Genomic DNA, 16,047 nt, shown 5'->3' with positions numbered 1-16,047 from the left:
CAATTATATGTGTTATTCGAGAATACCACCATAATGGTCACTTTTGGCCGTGAAAAAAAGACATCTCGCTGCAGAATGTAAGAACAGCAAATAAGTGTCAGAGAGGGAGAAAAAGGAGATTTGAGTTTGATAGGGATATTTAACAGAAAGCCCATTTTGACTATTATTTCCTGACATGGAAGCAGAACTCTCAACTAGGGAGCTTCCATGAAAACACCAAAAACCATGTCTCTTTTTGAGTGTGGTTTGTAAATGTTTTTTGAGAAGTACCCGCTTTTGACTTTTCATTTTCTTCACTTGCGGGTCGAAATCAATCAACTGTTTTTGTTCGTGCTCTACACGTTGGTTAGTATTTAACCCTGGAGTAGTTAAAGTAATAATGCTACTATTAACATACGAGCAGGGTAGCCTCTGGGTTTAGTGGAGGAGCAACGGTTGCGGTGGTCATGTGTGATCTTGTGGCTTCGAGCAACGATAACGTTGCCAAAGTATGCAGCCACATTTCAGACTAGATTAGATGTAAAACTGGTAGCTCAGGCGTGGTAGGTGTGATTACCAAATAAATTGGTGCAATATAGTTTAAGATTAGCTCTCATTTAGAAGCTTTCTGTTATGTGGTGGGGTGTTTTTCCAGGACCCAAATGCAAGCTCACAGACTCAAGGTTTTCAAGTTCCAAAAATACAGTCTTTATTGTCCAGCGAAAAAACAAACAAAAAACTACAAACCAAAATGTGGCACCGAGCGTGTCCACTTTACGTCCAGTCGGGAGGGCAACTCAACTGACAGCTCCAGGTAACAGCACGGGTAACAGGGCAGCCGGCAGACCAGCGGAAGGGACGGCGTCAACAATCTTCCAAGCCGGGAGGGCAACTCCACCGACTGATGATTTTGACGGGGATATCCGCAGGAGACACAGAGGCCGGAGGAACGGGAACAGGTATAGGACTGACGGAGAGCTGACGGGGAGCAGACGGAAGACGGACGGAGAGCAGACAGAGGACGGACGGGTGGCTAAACAAAAATGCATCGACAACCAGAGTTGTGCAGGGGCAGGTTAAATATAGTCTGGGGAGGTGATCAGGGAGATGCAGTACACCTGCAGGTGGCGATCAGGGGTGAGTGGCTGCATCTGCTGGGACTGGTGAGGGGCGTGGCCACGGGAGGTGAGTGGCGTGGCCACAGACAAAGACAGGGGACACAGGAGGAGAGGTGATCGGGGGCAAAACGGAGGACAAAACTGAACTCCTGACAGTACCCCCCCCTCAAAGGGAGCCTCTCGGCGACCAAAACTGGACCGGACCGGGTGGGAGGAGGGACGGAGGACAACACTAACACAAGACATGAGACAGGAAACCTAGGTGGACGGAAGAAGGCCACGGAGCAGGACGGACTGGGGTGACCGCTCCGGAGGACGGCCATGGGGCAGGACAGGTTCAGGGGCTCTCTCCGGAGGACGGCAATAGGGCAGGGCGGACTGGGGTGACCGCTCCGGAGGACGGCCTCGGGGCAGGACAGGTTCGGGGGATCTCTCCGGAGGACGGCCACGGGGCAGGACGGGTTCGGGTGACCGCTCCGGAGGACGGCCACGGGGAAGGACGGGTTTGGGGGATCTCTCCGGAGGACGATGACGAGGCAGGGCTTCGACCGCGATGGAGGACGGAGCGACGACATTCCTGGAGGACGGAGCCGGAGGCGGGGCGGCGTCCGCGCCTGAGGCCGGAGGCACGACCTCGCCAGAGGACGGGGCCGGTGGCGGGGCGCCGACCTCGCCGGAGGCCGGAGCAGGAGGCGGGGCGCCGACCGCGCCGGAGGCCGGAGGCGGGGCGCCGACCTCGCCGGAGGCCGGAGCGACGACCGAACAGGAGGCCGGAGCGACGACCGAACAGGAGGATGGAGCCGGAGGCGAGGCGTCGACCGCGCCGGAGGCAGCAGGGGCCGGTGGCGTGGCGACGACCGCACAGGAGGATGGAGCAGGGGGCGGGGCGTCGACCACCCTGGAGGACGGAGCCGGAAGCGTGGCGACGACCTTGCCGGAGGCCGGAGACGGAGCGGCGACTGCGCCGGAGGCTGGAGCGACAACATCCCTGGAGGACGGAGCAGGAAGCGGGGCAGCGTCCGCGCCTGAGGCCGGAGCTACGACCTCGCCGGAGGACGGGGCCGGAGGCGTGGCGCCGACCTCTCCAGAGACGGAGGCGGGGCGGCGACTGCGCCGAAGGCCGGAGCGGGAGGCATGACCTCGCCGGAGGCCGGAGGCGGGGCGCCGACCGCGCAGGAGGATAGAGCTGGAGGCGGGGCGTCAACCTCGCCGGAGGCCGGAGACGGGGCGGCGACTGCGCCGGAGGACGGAGACGGGGGCGTGGTGACGACCGCGCAGGAGGATGGAGCCGGAGGCGGGGCGTCGACCGCGCCGGAGGCAGCAGGGGCCGGTGGCGTGGCGACGACCGCACAGGAGGATAGAGGAGGGGGCGGGGCGTCGACCACCCTGGAGGACGGAGCCGGAGGCGTGGCGACGACCACCCTGGAAGCAGCAGGAGCTGGAGGAGGGGCGTCGACCACCCTGGAGGACTGAGTCGGAGGCGTGGCGACGACCGCGCCGGAGGACAGAGACGGGGGTGTGGCGACGACCGCGCCGGAGGATGGAGCCGGAGGCGGGGCGTCGACAGCGCCGGAGGCAGCAGGGGCCGGTGGCGTGGCGATGACCGCACAGGAGGATGGAGCAGGAGGCGGGGCGTCGACCCATCCAAAGGCAGCAGGAGCTGGAGGCAGGACGTCGATGACCCGTCCAGCGACGGGGAACGAAGGAGCAGCATTACTGCCGCATAGGCCATGCTGCAGGTACTTGAGGGCCAACGCCCGGGCCCGGATGGCGTCCGGATCTCTCGCTGGCGCTGCGGGGGTAGAGAGTTCGTAGGGGGGACCGACGGGGCTGAGGGCTCGCTCGTAGCGACCGACGGGACTGAGGGCTCGCTCGTAGCGACCGACGGGGCTGAGGGCTCGCTCGTAGCGATGGACTGGACTGACGGCTACACGTCCAGAGATTAAGGGCGCAGCAGGACCGGATGGCCGGTGACCCCGGCGTCGCCACCTCCTTCTGGGGGGGTCCCAGAAGGCCAGGCGGGTTCCCTCGAACCCAGTCCGGGGTTCAGCAGAAACCGTGTCATTCAGGCGGGCCTGATCGGAAAAATATTGAAATAAAGTCACGTATTTAGGATTCGAGTCTGTGGCTGCTGGGTCCTTCCGTGGTCGGTGCATTCTGTTATGTGGTGGGGTGTTTTTCCAGGACCCAAATGCAAGCTCACAGACTCAAGGTTTTCAAGTTCCAAAAATACAGTCTTTATTGTCCAGCGAAAAAACAAACAAAAAACTACAAACCAAAAGGTGGCACCGAGCGTGTCCACTTTACGTCCAGTCGGGAGGGCAACTCAACCGACAGCTCCAGGTAACAGCACGGGTAACAGGGCAGCCGGCAGACCAGCGGAAGGGACGGCGTCAACAATCTTCCAAGCCGGGAGGGCAACTCCACCGACTGATGATTTTGACGGGGATATCCGCAGGAGACACAGAGGCCGGAGGAACGGGAACAGGTATAGGACTGACGGAGAGCTGACGGAGAGCTGACGGAGAGCAGACGGAAGACGGACGGAGAGCAGACAGAGGACGGACGGGTGGCTAAACAAAAATGCACCGACAACCAGAGTTGTGCAGGGGCAGGTTAAATATAGTCTGGGGAGGTGATCAGGGAGATGCAGTACACCTGCAGGTGGTGATCAGGGGTGAGTGGCTGCATCTGCTGGGACTGGTGAGGGGCGTGGCCACGGGAGGTGAATGGCGTGGCCACAGACAAAGACAGGGGACACAGGAGGAGAGGTGATCGGGGGCAAAACGGAGGACAAAACTGAACTCCTGACACTTTCATGGCCAATGGTAACACTTTTAAACATTAGAAAGCCCAATTATATCTGTTGTTCGAGAATACTGGTCACTTTTGGTTGTGAAAAAAATACATCTCGCTGCAGAATGTAAGAACAGCAAATAAGTTCACTATCAGTCAAAGCATTCCTGCAGTATAATCCACCGATCAATGTATTCATTATTTTGACATAGTATGTATTATATCATAGTATAGTACAGTATAGCATGGCACACCAATTATTAGTCTTTGCTTTCAGTTACTATTCACAGTGTAGCAAGTAAAGAAAAACAAAAATATTATTCAAAAAACATTTCGAAAAATAAAGGGTGACCCTTCCAAAGTCTGTGGGGTAAAGCTGAAATGTTTGAAATACGGTAAATGTTGCTCTGATTTTCACCTATAATAAATGATTATCCTATTAAGCTTCCATCTGTTCTTGTAGAGTTACACATGATGTTCATCTTTTTAAACGAATATGTTTTGAATCCAAGATATCTTAATGCGTTATCTACTATATAATCCAGGATATCCACTAGTTGGAGCACATCAATCAAATTGAGAATTTGGCAGCTGGTAAGTGACTAATCTCGCCCACACTGGCATTTTCCTGGAGCTTCTAAACTGCTCTAAGAATATTTTTTTTTTGCCACATTCTGTGTTTAAGTATAAGAATCATAAATTATTGTTAGTTTTCCATCTTGCTCTATTTGGCACATCAGTAGGACATGTTTTGGAATACTTGAAGAGAATGTGTCAACAATAAAATAAAACAAAAAACTTTTGTTTAGATGATTTACATATTTCCAAATGGCAATAGCGATGAATAATACAGCGCTGTGTTAGTACCTTTCAAAAAAAAATATCAAGTACCGTGTTGAATAATTAGAGCACATACATGGACAGAAGCAGAAAATAGCCTCAAAGCCCGTAAAAATGAGGCAGTGAAACGCGACCTAATACGGAGCCTGGGGAGACAGCTGTGTTTTTTAAAACTGAAGCATATGTATTCCTTAATCTGTATAGGACATTGACAACTGAAGAATAAATTCTGTACCAGTCTGCATTTATGTATATATATATATATATATATATATGCAATTATAAGTCATGCAAAAACTAAAATTGTTCTTGTGAACTCCTGCCCCTTTCTATTCCTTTCATTTGGGTTGATGTGTTACCTTGAATTGTGTTTACAAATAAGACATTTGTTTTTTCAAAAACAGTTATCATCTTGTAAAAAACTGTTTAGGGAAATAAAAAAGGCCTTTCTGATTGAAATCAATTATATACGATTCATGGACCAGTGCCACATGCTTCGATTGGCTGTCTGGTCCAAATGATATCCATACCACATTTGGCCTTTCGCCCATTTTAACTTTTGCTGAGTCGGCTGGCTGGGTTGAATATAAAGACTCCAACAGAAGACAGGAATGTGTGGTGGAGGATCCTGGAAGACTCCTGCTTGTGGTAGGCTCATCCTCTGTCTACTTTAGAACTGTTTAATCTAGTCATTATTTGTGACATTACTTTAATGCATGAATCAATTACTTATATTAACAAATCTGTGCTTTAAAACTTTCTTTAAAAATTTAAATACATGTATGTTTTCAACAGGATTTTGGAAGAAAAAAATACTTTTGGCAGAAAAAGGGCCAGGTATGAACAACTTTACAATATTTAAAGTTTTGCTATAATTCATATGAAAGACTTAAAATTTTTGTTGATTTACTTTTGTTATAACTGAATAATGTTAATATTATACATTGACTCGAGGGAGTAATTTTTAATGGGCAGAAGTCAAGTAACTTGTGATGATAGACATGTATAAACTTGGCTGGACATATGTTCATTAGATACCAGAACTCAGTTATTCTGGGCTGGTCAGTTCCATGATCTGAAGACAGTAGTTTTAATACATTTAACTAAGATAACACTTATTTGTTACAACCTCACAGACATAAACCACCACCAGGGATGTTTCTAGTAAATAACATGATATGGAATTTTCTGTTGGTAAAAAATGTCTAAGATTGTTATTCTTTGACTTGCTTCACAGACATAAACCAGCACCATGAGTACAGACAAGGAGATGGCTATTTATGGCAAGGCTGCCGTTTACCTCCGGAAGCCTGAGAAGGAGAGGATTGAGGCTCAAAGCAAACCCTTTGATGCCAAGAGCGCCTGCTACGTAGTTGATGCCAAAGAACTCTACGTGAAGGGAACAATCATCAAGAAAAATGGTGGCAAAGTCACTGTCCAAATCCTGAACACTAAGGAGGTTGGTATCATGAATGTCAGACTCAACTTGGGGTTAAATGTGTTAAATCTGTTCTCATTGTGACCGATGTTGTGTTGCAGGAGAGGACAGTTAAAGAAGAGGACGTCACTCCAATGAACCCTCCCAAGTACGACAAAATTGAGGACATGGCCATGATGACCCATCTCAATGAAGGCTCTGTGCTGTACAATCTCAAAGAGCGTTATGCAGCATGGATGATCTACGTAAGACAACCTGCCCGATGAGCAAAGACGAATATTGAAAATGACTTTCGCTGCAGGAAATGTAAATTGTCATTAATTTTGACATTCTATAATAACTTTTAGACCTACTCTGGGTTGTTCTGTGCAACTGTGAACCCCTACAAGTGGCTTCCAGTGTACGACTCTGAAGTTGTCAATGCCTACAGAGGCAAGAAGCGTATGGAGGCTCCACCCCACATCTTCTCAGTCTCTGACAACGCTTATCAGTTCATGCTTACTGGTATGTTCAAAACACTAAGAAATTTGTTAATATATGAAGTGATTTTTAAAGACATACATTGTACATTTTTCTGATTCTCATTTTAACAGATAGGGAGAATCAGTCTATCCTGATTACGTAAGTATCACATTTGGTGTCTTCGTTCAATGTAATTAAATATGTTGATCAAAATCTTACAAGTCTCTTTCTATACCCAGTGGAGAATCTGGTGCCGGAAAGACTGTGAACACAAAGCGTGTCATCCAGTACTTTGCCACCATCTCAGTTGGTGGAGACAAGAAGAAGGAAATCACTAACAAGATGGGGGGGGTATGTTATGGTGATAAGAATTATGACATTTTTGAAAATATTTCCCGGAGAAAAGTCCTTTCTGACATATTTTTGAAATGTGGATTATAGGGTTCCCTGGAGGATCAGATTATTGCAGCCAATCCTCTGCTGGAGGCTTATGGTAATGCCAAAACTGTTAGGAATGACAACTCCTCTCGTTTCGTAAGTATGGAGCCGTTTCTAAAAGAGAGAACTTTTGTTACACATTGCTCATGTAGCTACTTTAACAATTCACTTGTTCCAAACAGGGTAAATTCATCCGAATCCATTTCGGCACGACTGGCAAACTGGCTAGTGCTGATATTGAGACTTGTAAGTGACAAATTATCAATGTGAATACATATGACTCAGTCTGAAGGTGGGGCAAATTGTGACTTGAGTGTTTTATGAATGAAATATGCAGATCTGCTGGAGAAGTCTAGAGTGACATTCCAGCTTCCCGATGAGAGAAGCTACCACATCTTCTACCAGATGATGACTGCCCACAAGCCTGAGCTGATTGGTAGGCAGACTGAGTTGTTGCACAATGTTAACCTTATCACAATTTTCATATTAAACATCAAACATATTGATCATTTCTCCCTTTCTTGATTTTCAGACTTGTGTCTCATCACAACAAATCCCTACGACTTCCCCATGTGCAGTATGGGTCAGATCACTGTGGCCAGCATTGATGACAAAGTTGAGCTGGAAGCTACTGATGTGAGTGATCAGAACTCAAATCTCAGTTAAATTGTGTGTTTAAGAAGTGACTGAAATTGCTTTTCAAAAGTGTTCTCTGATGTGACTGTAATTCACATGGATACCTCTTTTGAATAGAACGCTATTGATATCCTGGGCTTCAGTAATGAGGAGAAGATGAGCATCTACAAGATGACTGGTGCTGTTCTTCACCATGGTAACATGAAGTTCAAGCCGAAGCAGCGTGAGGAGCAGGCTGAGCCTGATGGCACAGAGGGTGAGTACTCAGTGTGATATCAAACTGCAGTACAACAGTACTGAAGTTCTTAATCAGACTGGTTTCTGTTCATTGTGATGGATGATCACTGTCACATACTACAAGTAATAACTCTAAATGACTATTTTCAGAGGCTGACAAGGTTGCTTATTTGTTGGGCCTGAACTCCGCTGACATGCTGAAGGCTCTGTGCTATCCCAGAGTGAAGGTCGGAAATGAGCTTGTCACCAAGGGACAGACTGTACCTCAGGTAATCATGAGTTATATTATACTTATGTTAGTTCCAGTGACATAACGTAGAACAAAGATTGTTTGAGAAAAGAAATGACAGTGTTCAGTTCATTGATACTTTAAATCAGTTTTGCACTGAATGTTGATATTAATCATGTTCTTGTTTTTATTTAGGTAATGAACTCTGTGCCTGCCCTGGCCAAGTCCATCTATGAAAAGATGTTCTTGTGGATGGTCATCCGTATCAACCAGATGTTGGACACTAAGCAGCAGAGGAACTACTTCATTGGTGTCCTGGATATTGCTGGCTTTGAAATCTTTGATGTAAGGTTCTCACTCAACAATATAGCTGTGGATACATTCATGACTTCATGTTTATTATTGCCTACAAGAGATAATGCTAATTTACTGACCAATCACAGTACAACACCATGGAGCAGCTGTGCATCAACTTCACCAATGAGAAACTGCAACAGTTCTTCAACCACCATATGTTCGTTCTGGAGCAAGAGGAGTACAAGAAGGAGGGTATCATCTGGGAATTCATTGACTTCGGCATGGACTTGGCTATCTGCATTGAGCTGATTGAGAAGGTACACACCCAGTTCATGATTGTGTTGTATGTAATTGTTCTTATGATAGAAGACTGTCATTTCACATCATATCTCTTTCCCCTTTCATAAAGCCCATGGGTATCTTCTCCATCCTTGAAGAGGAGTGCATGTTCCCCAAGGCCTCTGACACTTCCTTCAAGAACAAGCTGTATGACCAGCATCTTGGCAAAAACAGAGCATTTGAGAAGCCAAAGCCCGTCAAGGGAAAGCCTGAGGCCAACTTCTCCCTAGCGCACTACGCTGGTAATGTGGACTACAACGTCACTGGCTGGCTGGACAAAAACAAGGACCCACTGAACGATTCTGTTGTTCAACTGTACCAGAAGTCTCCAGTTAAACTGCTGGCTTTACTTTATCCTCCCGTTGTTGAAGGTAATAGGTTTGATAAAGTGAACTCAAATATATTTTTGTGTGTTAATACACACTCTTGTTTGTCTAACAAAGTTTCCATTTAAAATCTCCTGAAAAACAGAGACCGGTGGTGCAAAGAAGGGAGGCAAGAAGAAGGGTGGTTCGATGCAGACTGTGTCTTCACAGTTCAGGGTGAGGTTTCAAGAATGTTAAAAGATACTTATTTTCACATTAGTTATGATTCATGACAAATGTTCATCACTCTGTACCTACAGGAGAACTTGGGCAAGCTGATGACCAACTTGAGGAGCACCCATCCTCACTTTGTGCGTTGCTTGATTCCCAATGAGTCCAAGACTCCAGGTATCAGAACATGATCTTAATCATTTCTGAGGAGTGGTTTATTTTATGGTTTTTTTCACTATGTATTCACAGTAATAAATAACTAATTTCAATTCTTAAGGTCTGATGGAGAACTCCCTGGTCATCCACCAGCTGAGGTGTAACGGTGTGCTGGAGGGTATTAGAATTTGCAGAAAAGGTTTCCCCAGCAGAATCCTCTATGCTGACTTCAAACAGAGGTAAAATATATATTTACATCTAAATTTTGATGCAAACTATGATAAGAAAATGCTCACACTAATCATTTACTCTTTCATAATAGATACAAGGTACTGAATGCCAGTGTCATCCCTGAGGGCCAGTTCATTGACAACAAGAAGGCTGCAGAGAAGCTGCTGGGATCAATTGATGTTCCTCATGATGAGTACAGATTCGGAACAACCAAGGTAAGAACCCTGAGTTCCTTGTATTGTCTTATTATGTGTAATTGACAAGGAGGTTGACTTTCTTCTCCTGTTTGTTTGTTTATCAGTAAATTTGTAGGATATCTGAAAAGTCACTTTCTTGAATTGAGTGCAAATGTAAACCTTGTACAAGTTGGTTGTTAAGTTCAACTTCACGCTGTAATCATCCTTTTTTATTTTCTGTTATTATTAAGGTGTTCTTCAAGGCTGGTCTGCTGGGTACCCTTGAGGAGATGAGAGATGAAAAGCTGGCAGCTCTGGTCACAATGACTCAGGCTCTCGCCCGTGGCTACGTCATGAGAAAGGAATTTGTCAAGATGATGGAGAGGAGGCATGTTGAAAAAAGAAAATTCTGAAAACACATGTTAGGAATAAAAAAGAAAAACTTTTGTCTATAACAGAAACTTCTTGTCCACAGGGAGGCCATCTATACCATCCAGTACAATATCCGCTCATTCATGAATGTCAAACATTGGCCATGGATGAAGGTGTACTACAAGATCAAGCCTCTCCTGAAGAGTGCTGAAACTGAGAAAGAGTTACAGCAGATGAAGGAGAACTATGATAAGATGAAAACCGACTTGGCTACTGCTTTGGCCAAGAAGAAGGAACTTGAGGAGAAGATGGTTTCTCTTCTGCAGGAGAAGAACGATCTGCAGCTGCAAGTAGCATCTGTAAGTAGATGTCAAGAGAAAGCTGTGCCATTTTATTTTGTGTCGATGAAATGTTAATGTATTAACATCCTTTTCTAATGTAAACTAGGAAGGGGAGAATCTGTGTGATGCTGAGGAGAGATGTGAGGGACTTATCAAGAGCAAGATCCAGCTGGAGGCCAAACTCAAAGAGACAACTGAGAGACTGGAAGATGAAGAGGAAATCAATGCCGAGCTTACTGCCAAGAAGAGAAAGCTGGAGGATGAATGCTCTGAGCTCAAGAAGGACATTGATGATCTGGAGCTTACCTTGGCCAAAGTGGAAAAGGAGAAGCATGCCACTGAGAACAAGGTCTGTACATTTGAATACACCTGGCAAATCAAATACAATCCAACAATTCTGTATTCATGAAATAATTCAATCTTTCTCGTAAATGTTCTTTTTTGCAAATGTAGGTGAAGAACCTGACGGAGGAGATGGCCTCTCAGGATGAGAGCATTGCCAAGCTGACCAAGGAGAAGAAAGCCCTTCAGGAGGCTCATCAGCAGACTCTTGATGACCTGCAGGCTGAGGAAGACAAAGTCAACACTCTGACCAAGGCCAAGACCAAGCTGGAGCAGCAAGTCGATGATGTAAGTTTCAAAACTTACTTCGATTGGCAAACAAGATTCTCTTCTGATACTACTGATACTAACAAGCCGATATCAATGTGCAGCTTGAGGGTTCCCTGGAGCAAGAGAAGAAGCTTCGTATGGACCTTGAGAGAGCCAAGAGAAAGCTGGAGGGTGATCTGAAACTGGCCCAGGAATCCATCATGGATCTTGAGAACGACAAGCAGCAGTCTGACGAGAAAATTAAGAAGTAACTAAGTGACACTAATGTGTTTCTACACATCTTCTCTTTGCATGGATGAACTCTTACTATGCACGTTATTATTCTTACAGGAAGGACTTCGAAGTCAGCCAGCTCCTGAGCAAGATTGAGGATGAGCAGTCCATGGGCGCTCAGCTTCAGAAGAAGATCAAGGAGCTCCAGGTAACATGTACATTGTGTCACGTAATACATTCTTCCATAAATTTTCAACTTTGTTATTTGAATTTGAAACTTTACTGAAAGACAACATATCTACACCTAACAGGCCCGCATTGAGGAGCTGGAAGAGGAGATTGAGGCTGAGCGCACTGCTCGTGCCAAGGTTGAGAAGCAGAGAGCTGACCTGTCCAGGGAACTTGAGGAGATCAGTGAGAGGCTGGAGGAGGCCGGTGGTGCCACTGCTGCTCAGATTGAGATGAACAAGAAGCGTGAGGCTGAGTTCCAGAAGGTCCGTCGTGACCTGGAGGAGTCTACTCTGCAGCATGAAGCCACTGCTGCTGCTCTGCGCAAGAAGCAGGCTGACAGCGTTGCTGAGCTGGGAGAGCAGATCGACAACCTGCAGCGTGTCAAGCAGAAGCTTGAGAAGGAAAAGAGCGAGTACAAGATGGAGATTGATGACCTCTCCAGCAACATGGAGGCAGTTGCCAAAGCAAAGGTACCCAATTCATTCAATTCTATTTTAATACCTAAATTACAATAAAACACTAATTCATATTCATAAAATCTTATCATTGATTTCATTTCTCTTTTCCTCATTAGGGAAATCTTGAAAAGATGTGCCGTACTCTTGAGGACCAACTTAGTGAACTGAAGACCAAGAATGATGAAAATGTCCGTCAGATCAATGACTTGAGTGGCCAGAAAGCACGTCTCCTGACAGAAAATGGTAAGTACAAGACAGCGATTACCCGCAGTGCTATTAAGTTTGACCGAGAAACTAAACACAAACAAATTTTTGTTGACCATTTTCACAAAAGGTGAGTTTGGCCGTCAAGTAGAGGAGAAGGAAGGCCTTGTGTCCCAGCTGACCAGAGGCAAACAGGCCTTCACACAACAGATTGAGGAGCTGAAGAGACAGACCGAGGAGGAAGTTAAGGTAAGAAAACATTGGGTTATGTGTGCATTGGTATCATTTGTTATCAATTTAGAATTTTCAGCGTTACATTTTATGTCGTATACCAGGCCAAGAACGCTCTTGCCCATGGACTGCAATCAGCCCGTCATGACTGTGATCTGCTGAGGGAACAGTTTGAGGAGGAGCAGGAGGCCAAGGCTGAGCTGCAGCGTGGAATGTCCAAGGCCAACAGCGAGGTGGCTCAGTGGAGAGCAAAATACGAAACTGATGCTATCCAGCGTACTGAGGAGCTTGAGGAGGCCAAGTCAGTAACATTCAAGCAATGAAATGGCTAGAACTTCAGCATTATAGCGTAGTTTGACTAAAAAATTGTCGTTCTTGCATCAAAATATTTAAAACAATTTAACTCGTTATTCTTCTTAACTTGTTAAAAATATCAGGGAAAATGGTACACATTTGTAGTTTGTATAACAGATAAATCTGACTTTCTATTTTTAAAGGAAAAAGCTGGCTCAGCGTCTTCAGGAGGCTGAGGAACAGATTGAGGCTGTGAACTCCAAGTGTGCCTCTCTGGAGAAGACCAAACAGAGACTCCAGAGTGAAGTGGAGGACCTCATGATTGATGTGGAGAGAGCAAACGGGCTGGCCGCCAACCTGGACAAGAAGCAGAGGAACTTTGACAAGGTAACATCTTCACTTTGGGCGACCAAGACATGAACTCGGAAAAATCATTTTCACTGTGTGGATATATAACTCAACTGTAAAATTGTGGTTTTCAGGTGTTGGCAGAGTGGAAGCAGAAGTTTGAGGAGGGTCAGGCCGAGCTTGAGGGAGCTCAGAAGGAGGCTCGTTCTCTTGGAACTGAACTCTTCAAGATGAAGAACTCTTACGAGGAGTCCCTGGATCATCTTGAGACCATGAAGCGTGAAAACAAGAACCTGCAACGTGAGTTCCTGCTCGATTGTGCCCTCATATCGTGTTATTCATGTTTTACATTCAAGACTAACCAATATTAAACATCTCTCTTCAGAGGAGATCTCTGATCTGACTGAACAGATTGGTGAGACTGGTAAGAGCATCCACGAGCTGGAGAAGTCCAAGAAGCAGGTGGAGACAGAGAAGTCTGAGATCCAGACAGCTCTTGAGGAGGCTGAGGTAAATCTTTGTCTCGATGGAAATCCTCTGAAAAGAAGTTTACAGTCTTAAAAATATATTATAAATGGTACTAAAGCAGAGATGAATACTGTATTCCTTGATATCATTAGGGAACTCTGGAGCATGAGGAGTCGAAGATCCTGCGTGTCCAGCTGGAGCTCAACCAGATCAAGGGTGAGGTCGACAGGAAGCTGGCAGAGAAGGATGAAGAGATGGAGCAGATCAAGAGGAACAGCCAGAGGGTGACTGACTCAATGCAGAGCACTCTGGACTCTGAGGTCAGGAGCAGGAACGATGCCCTGAGAATCAAGAAGAAGATGGAGGGAGACCTGAATGAGATGGAGATTCAGCTGAGTCATGCCAATCGCCAGGCTGCTGAGTCCCAGAAGCAGCTGAGGAATGTGCAGGCACAGTTAAAGGTATACGACACATAGAGCCGTTGCTTGGAGCTTGACAATAGTCAAGGTAGCTACGTTGTGATATTTAACCTTTGTTTGTTTTCTCTAGGATGCTCAACTGCACCTTGATGATGCCGTCAGAGGTCAGGAAGACCTCAAGGAACAGGCTGCTATGGTGGACCGCAGGAACGGTCTCATGGTTGCTGAAATTGAGGAACTCAGAGCTGCTCTGGAACAGACAGAGAGAAGTCGCAAAATCGCTGAGCAGGAGCTGGTGGATGCCAGTGAGCGTGTTGGACTTCTGCACTCTCAGGTGAACATTTGTTGAAACATTTCTACACAATCTACACAAACCTAAACTATGATGATGGCAAGAAATAACTCATTTTTAATCTTTCAGAACACAAGCCTTATCAATACCAAGAAGAAGCTCGAGAGTGACCTGGTTCAGGTCCAGAGTGAAGTCGATGACACTGTTCAGGAAGCCAGGAATGCAGAGGACAAAGCCAAGAAGGCCATCACTGATGTACGTTTCAATTTCATGTGTTCATTATAATACCCAGACTGAACTTGTTCTCGTCACATTTCTAACTGAAATGTTATGTTACGATGCTATTCTAGGCTGCTATGATGGCTGAGGAGCTGAAGAAGGAGCAGGACACCAGTGCTCACCTGGAGAGGATGAAGAAGAACCTGGAGGTCGCTGTTAAGGACCTGCAGCACCGCCTGGATGAGGCTGAGAATCTGGCCATGAAGGGTGGCAAGAAGCAGCTCCAGAAACTTGAGAGCAGGGTATGATAACAATGACAGGATTTCTTGCCGTTGGTTAAATGTATGGAAACATGCAAGATCCCCAGATTCTAAATAATGTATGAATGTTTCTGGTTCTCTGAAGGTTCGTGAGCTGGAGACAGAGGTTGAGGGTGAGCAGAGACGTGGTGCTGATGCTGTTAAGGGTGTCCGCAAGTATGAGAGGAGAGTGAAGGAGCTCACCTATCAGGTACAGCCACAATAACAACTTGCATAGTACAATTCAAAACAATATTATACTTACCATTACATGAAAACACATACCGATATCTTTCTATTCCAGACTGAGGAGGACAAGAAGAACGTCAACAGGCTGCAGGATCTGGTTGACAAGCTGCAGCTCAAGGTGAAGGCCTACAAGAGGCAGGCTGAGGAAGCGGTAAGGACAACATTTACATCTTCAACACTAAAAACGGAATATTATGTGATTTATTATTTTCACAAACAAGACCTTGGTGGACTTTTAAAATGTGAATGTTTTTATGACTTTCCAGGAGGAGCAGGCCAATGTTCATCTGTCCAAGTGCAGGAAGGTCCAGCATGAGCTGGAGGAGGCTGAGGAGCGTGCTGACATTGCAGAGTCCCAGGTCAACAAGATAAGAGCAAAGAGCCGTGACTCTGGCAAGGTAAATATAATTTAGACATTAGAAACTCCCCCAAAAATATTACCGTCATTTCCTTGAGCTTCATAAAATTGAAATCAGACAAACCTTAATACGTATGCAGAATATAATGTTTATGGACGCTTGTATATAGTGTATGTACTTATTGTACTTCATTCATTCTTCTTCCAGGGCAAAGAAGCAGCTGAGTAAAGCAGTCCAGATGAAGGTCCATTTCTAATCATATAATATGATGTGAAACACACCACAATAAACTATTTTTTGATCATAATTTTCTGTCTGTGATATTTTGACTTCATTGTGCTCTGAAAAAAGACAAAAATGAGACAGATTAACAAAATTAAGGAAACCTTGACTGAAGAATGCAGCATACTATTATTGATGTACATGCATTTTAAAGTCAACAACGCTCAAATATACATTGGTGAAAAAGTATTTGCCCCCTTCCTGATTTCTTATTTTTTTGTCTGTCACATTTAAATGTTTCAGATCAT

At 45.8% G+C, this 16,047-nt stretch overlaps 1 protein-coding gene across 1 annotated transcript; it reads left to right on the top strand.

Annotated features, from left to right (window-relative positions):
• The first annotated feature begins 5,985 nt into the window (after positions 1–5,985).
• On the top strand, positions 5,986–15,759 carry LOC138212412 (myosin heavy chain, fast skeletal muscle-like). The gene is made up of 39 exons (XM_069172771.1): positions 5,986–6,192; positions 6,273–6,416; positions 6,519–6,675; positions 6,765–6,792; positions 6,873–6,984; positions 7,075–7,167; positions 7,254–7,317; positions 7,409–7,507; positions 7,604–7,707; positions 7,825–7,963; positions 8,095–8,213; positions 8,369–8,518; positions 8,617–8,787; positions 8,880–9,180; positions 9,281–9,351; positions 9,435–9,522; positions 9,623–9,740; positions 9,824–9,947; positions 10,160–10,296; positions 10,384–10,639; positions 10,728–10,970; positions 11,075–11,251; positions 11,335–11,480; positions 11,564–11,654; positions 11,758–12,147; positions 12,252–12,378; positions 12,470–12,588; positions 12,675–12,871; positions 13,068–13,251; positions 13,347–13,512; positions 13,598–13,722; positions 13,833–14,141; positions 14,230–14,433; positions 14,521–14,646; positions 14,742–14,912; positions 15,016–15,120; positions 15,214–15,309; positions 15,425–15,556; positions 15,725–15,759. Exons 1-39 carry the CDS (start codon positions 5,986–5,988, stop codon positions 15,743–15,745), a joined length of 5,811 nt encoding a protein of 1,936 aa, XP_069028872.1. The 3' UTR covers positions 15,746–15,759.
• Positions 15,760–16,047: the final 288 nt, after the last annotated feature.

Source organism: Embiotoca jacksoni, unplaced genomic scaffold, assembly GCF_022577435.1.
Source record: "Embiotoca jacksoni isolate LCO1_2020_lvr unplaced genomic scaffold, fEmbJac1.0.p SCAF_55, whole genome shotgun sequence".
Lineage (NCBI taxonomy): Eukaryota > Metazoa > Chordata > Actinopteri > Embiotocidae > Embiotoca > Embiotoca jacksoni.
The sequence above is the reverse complement of the archived record's forward strand: the minus strand, read 5'-3'. Positions and strand labels throughout refer to the sequence as shown.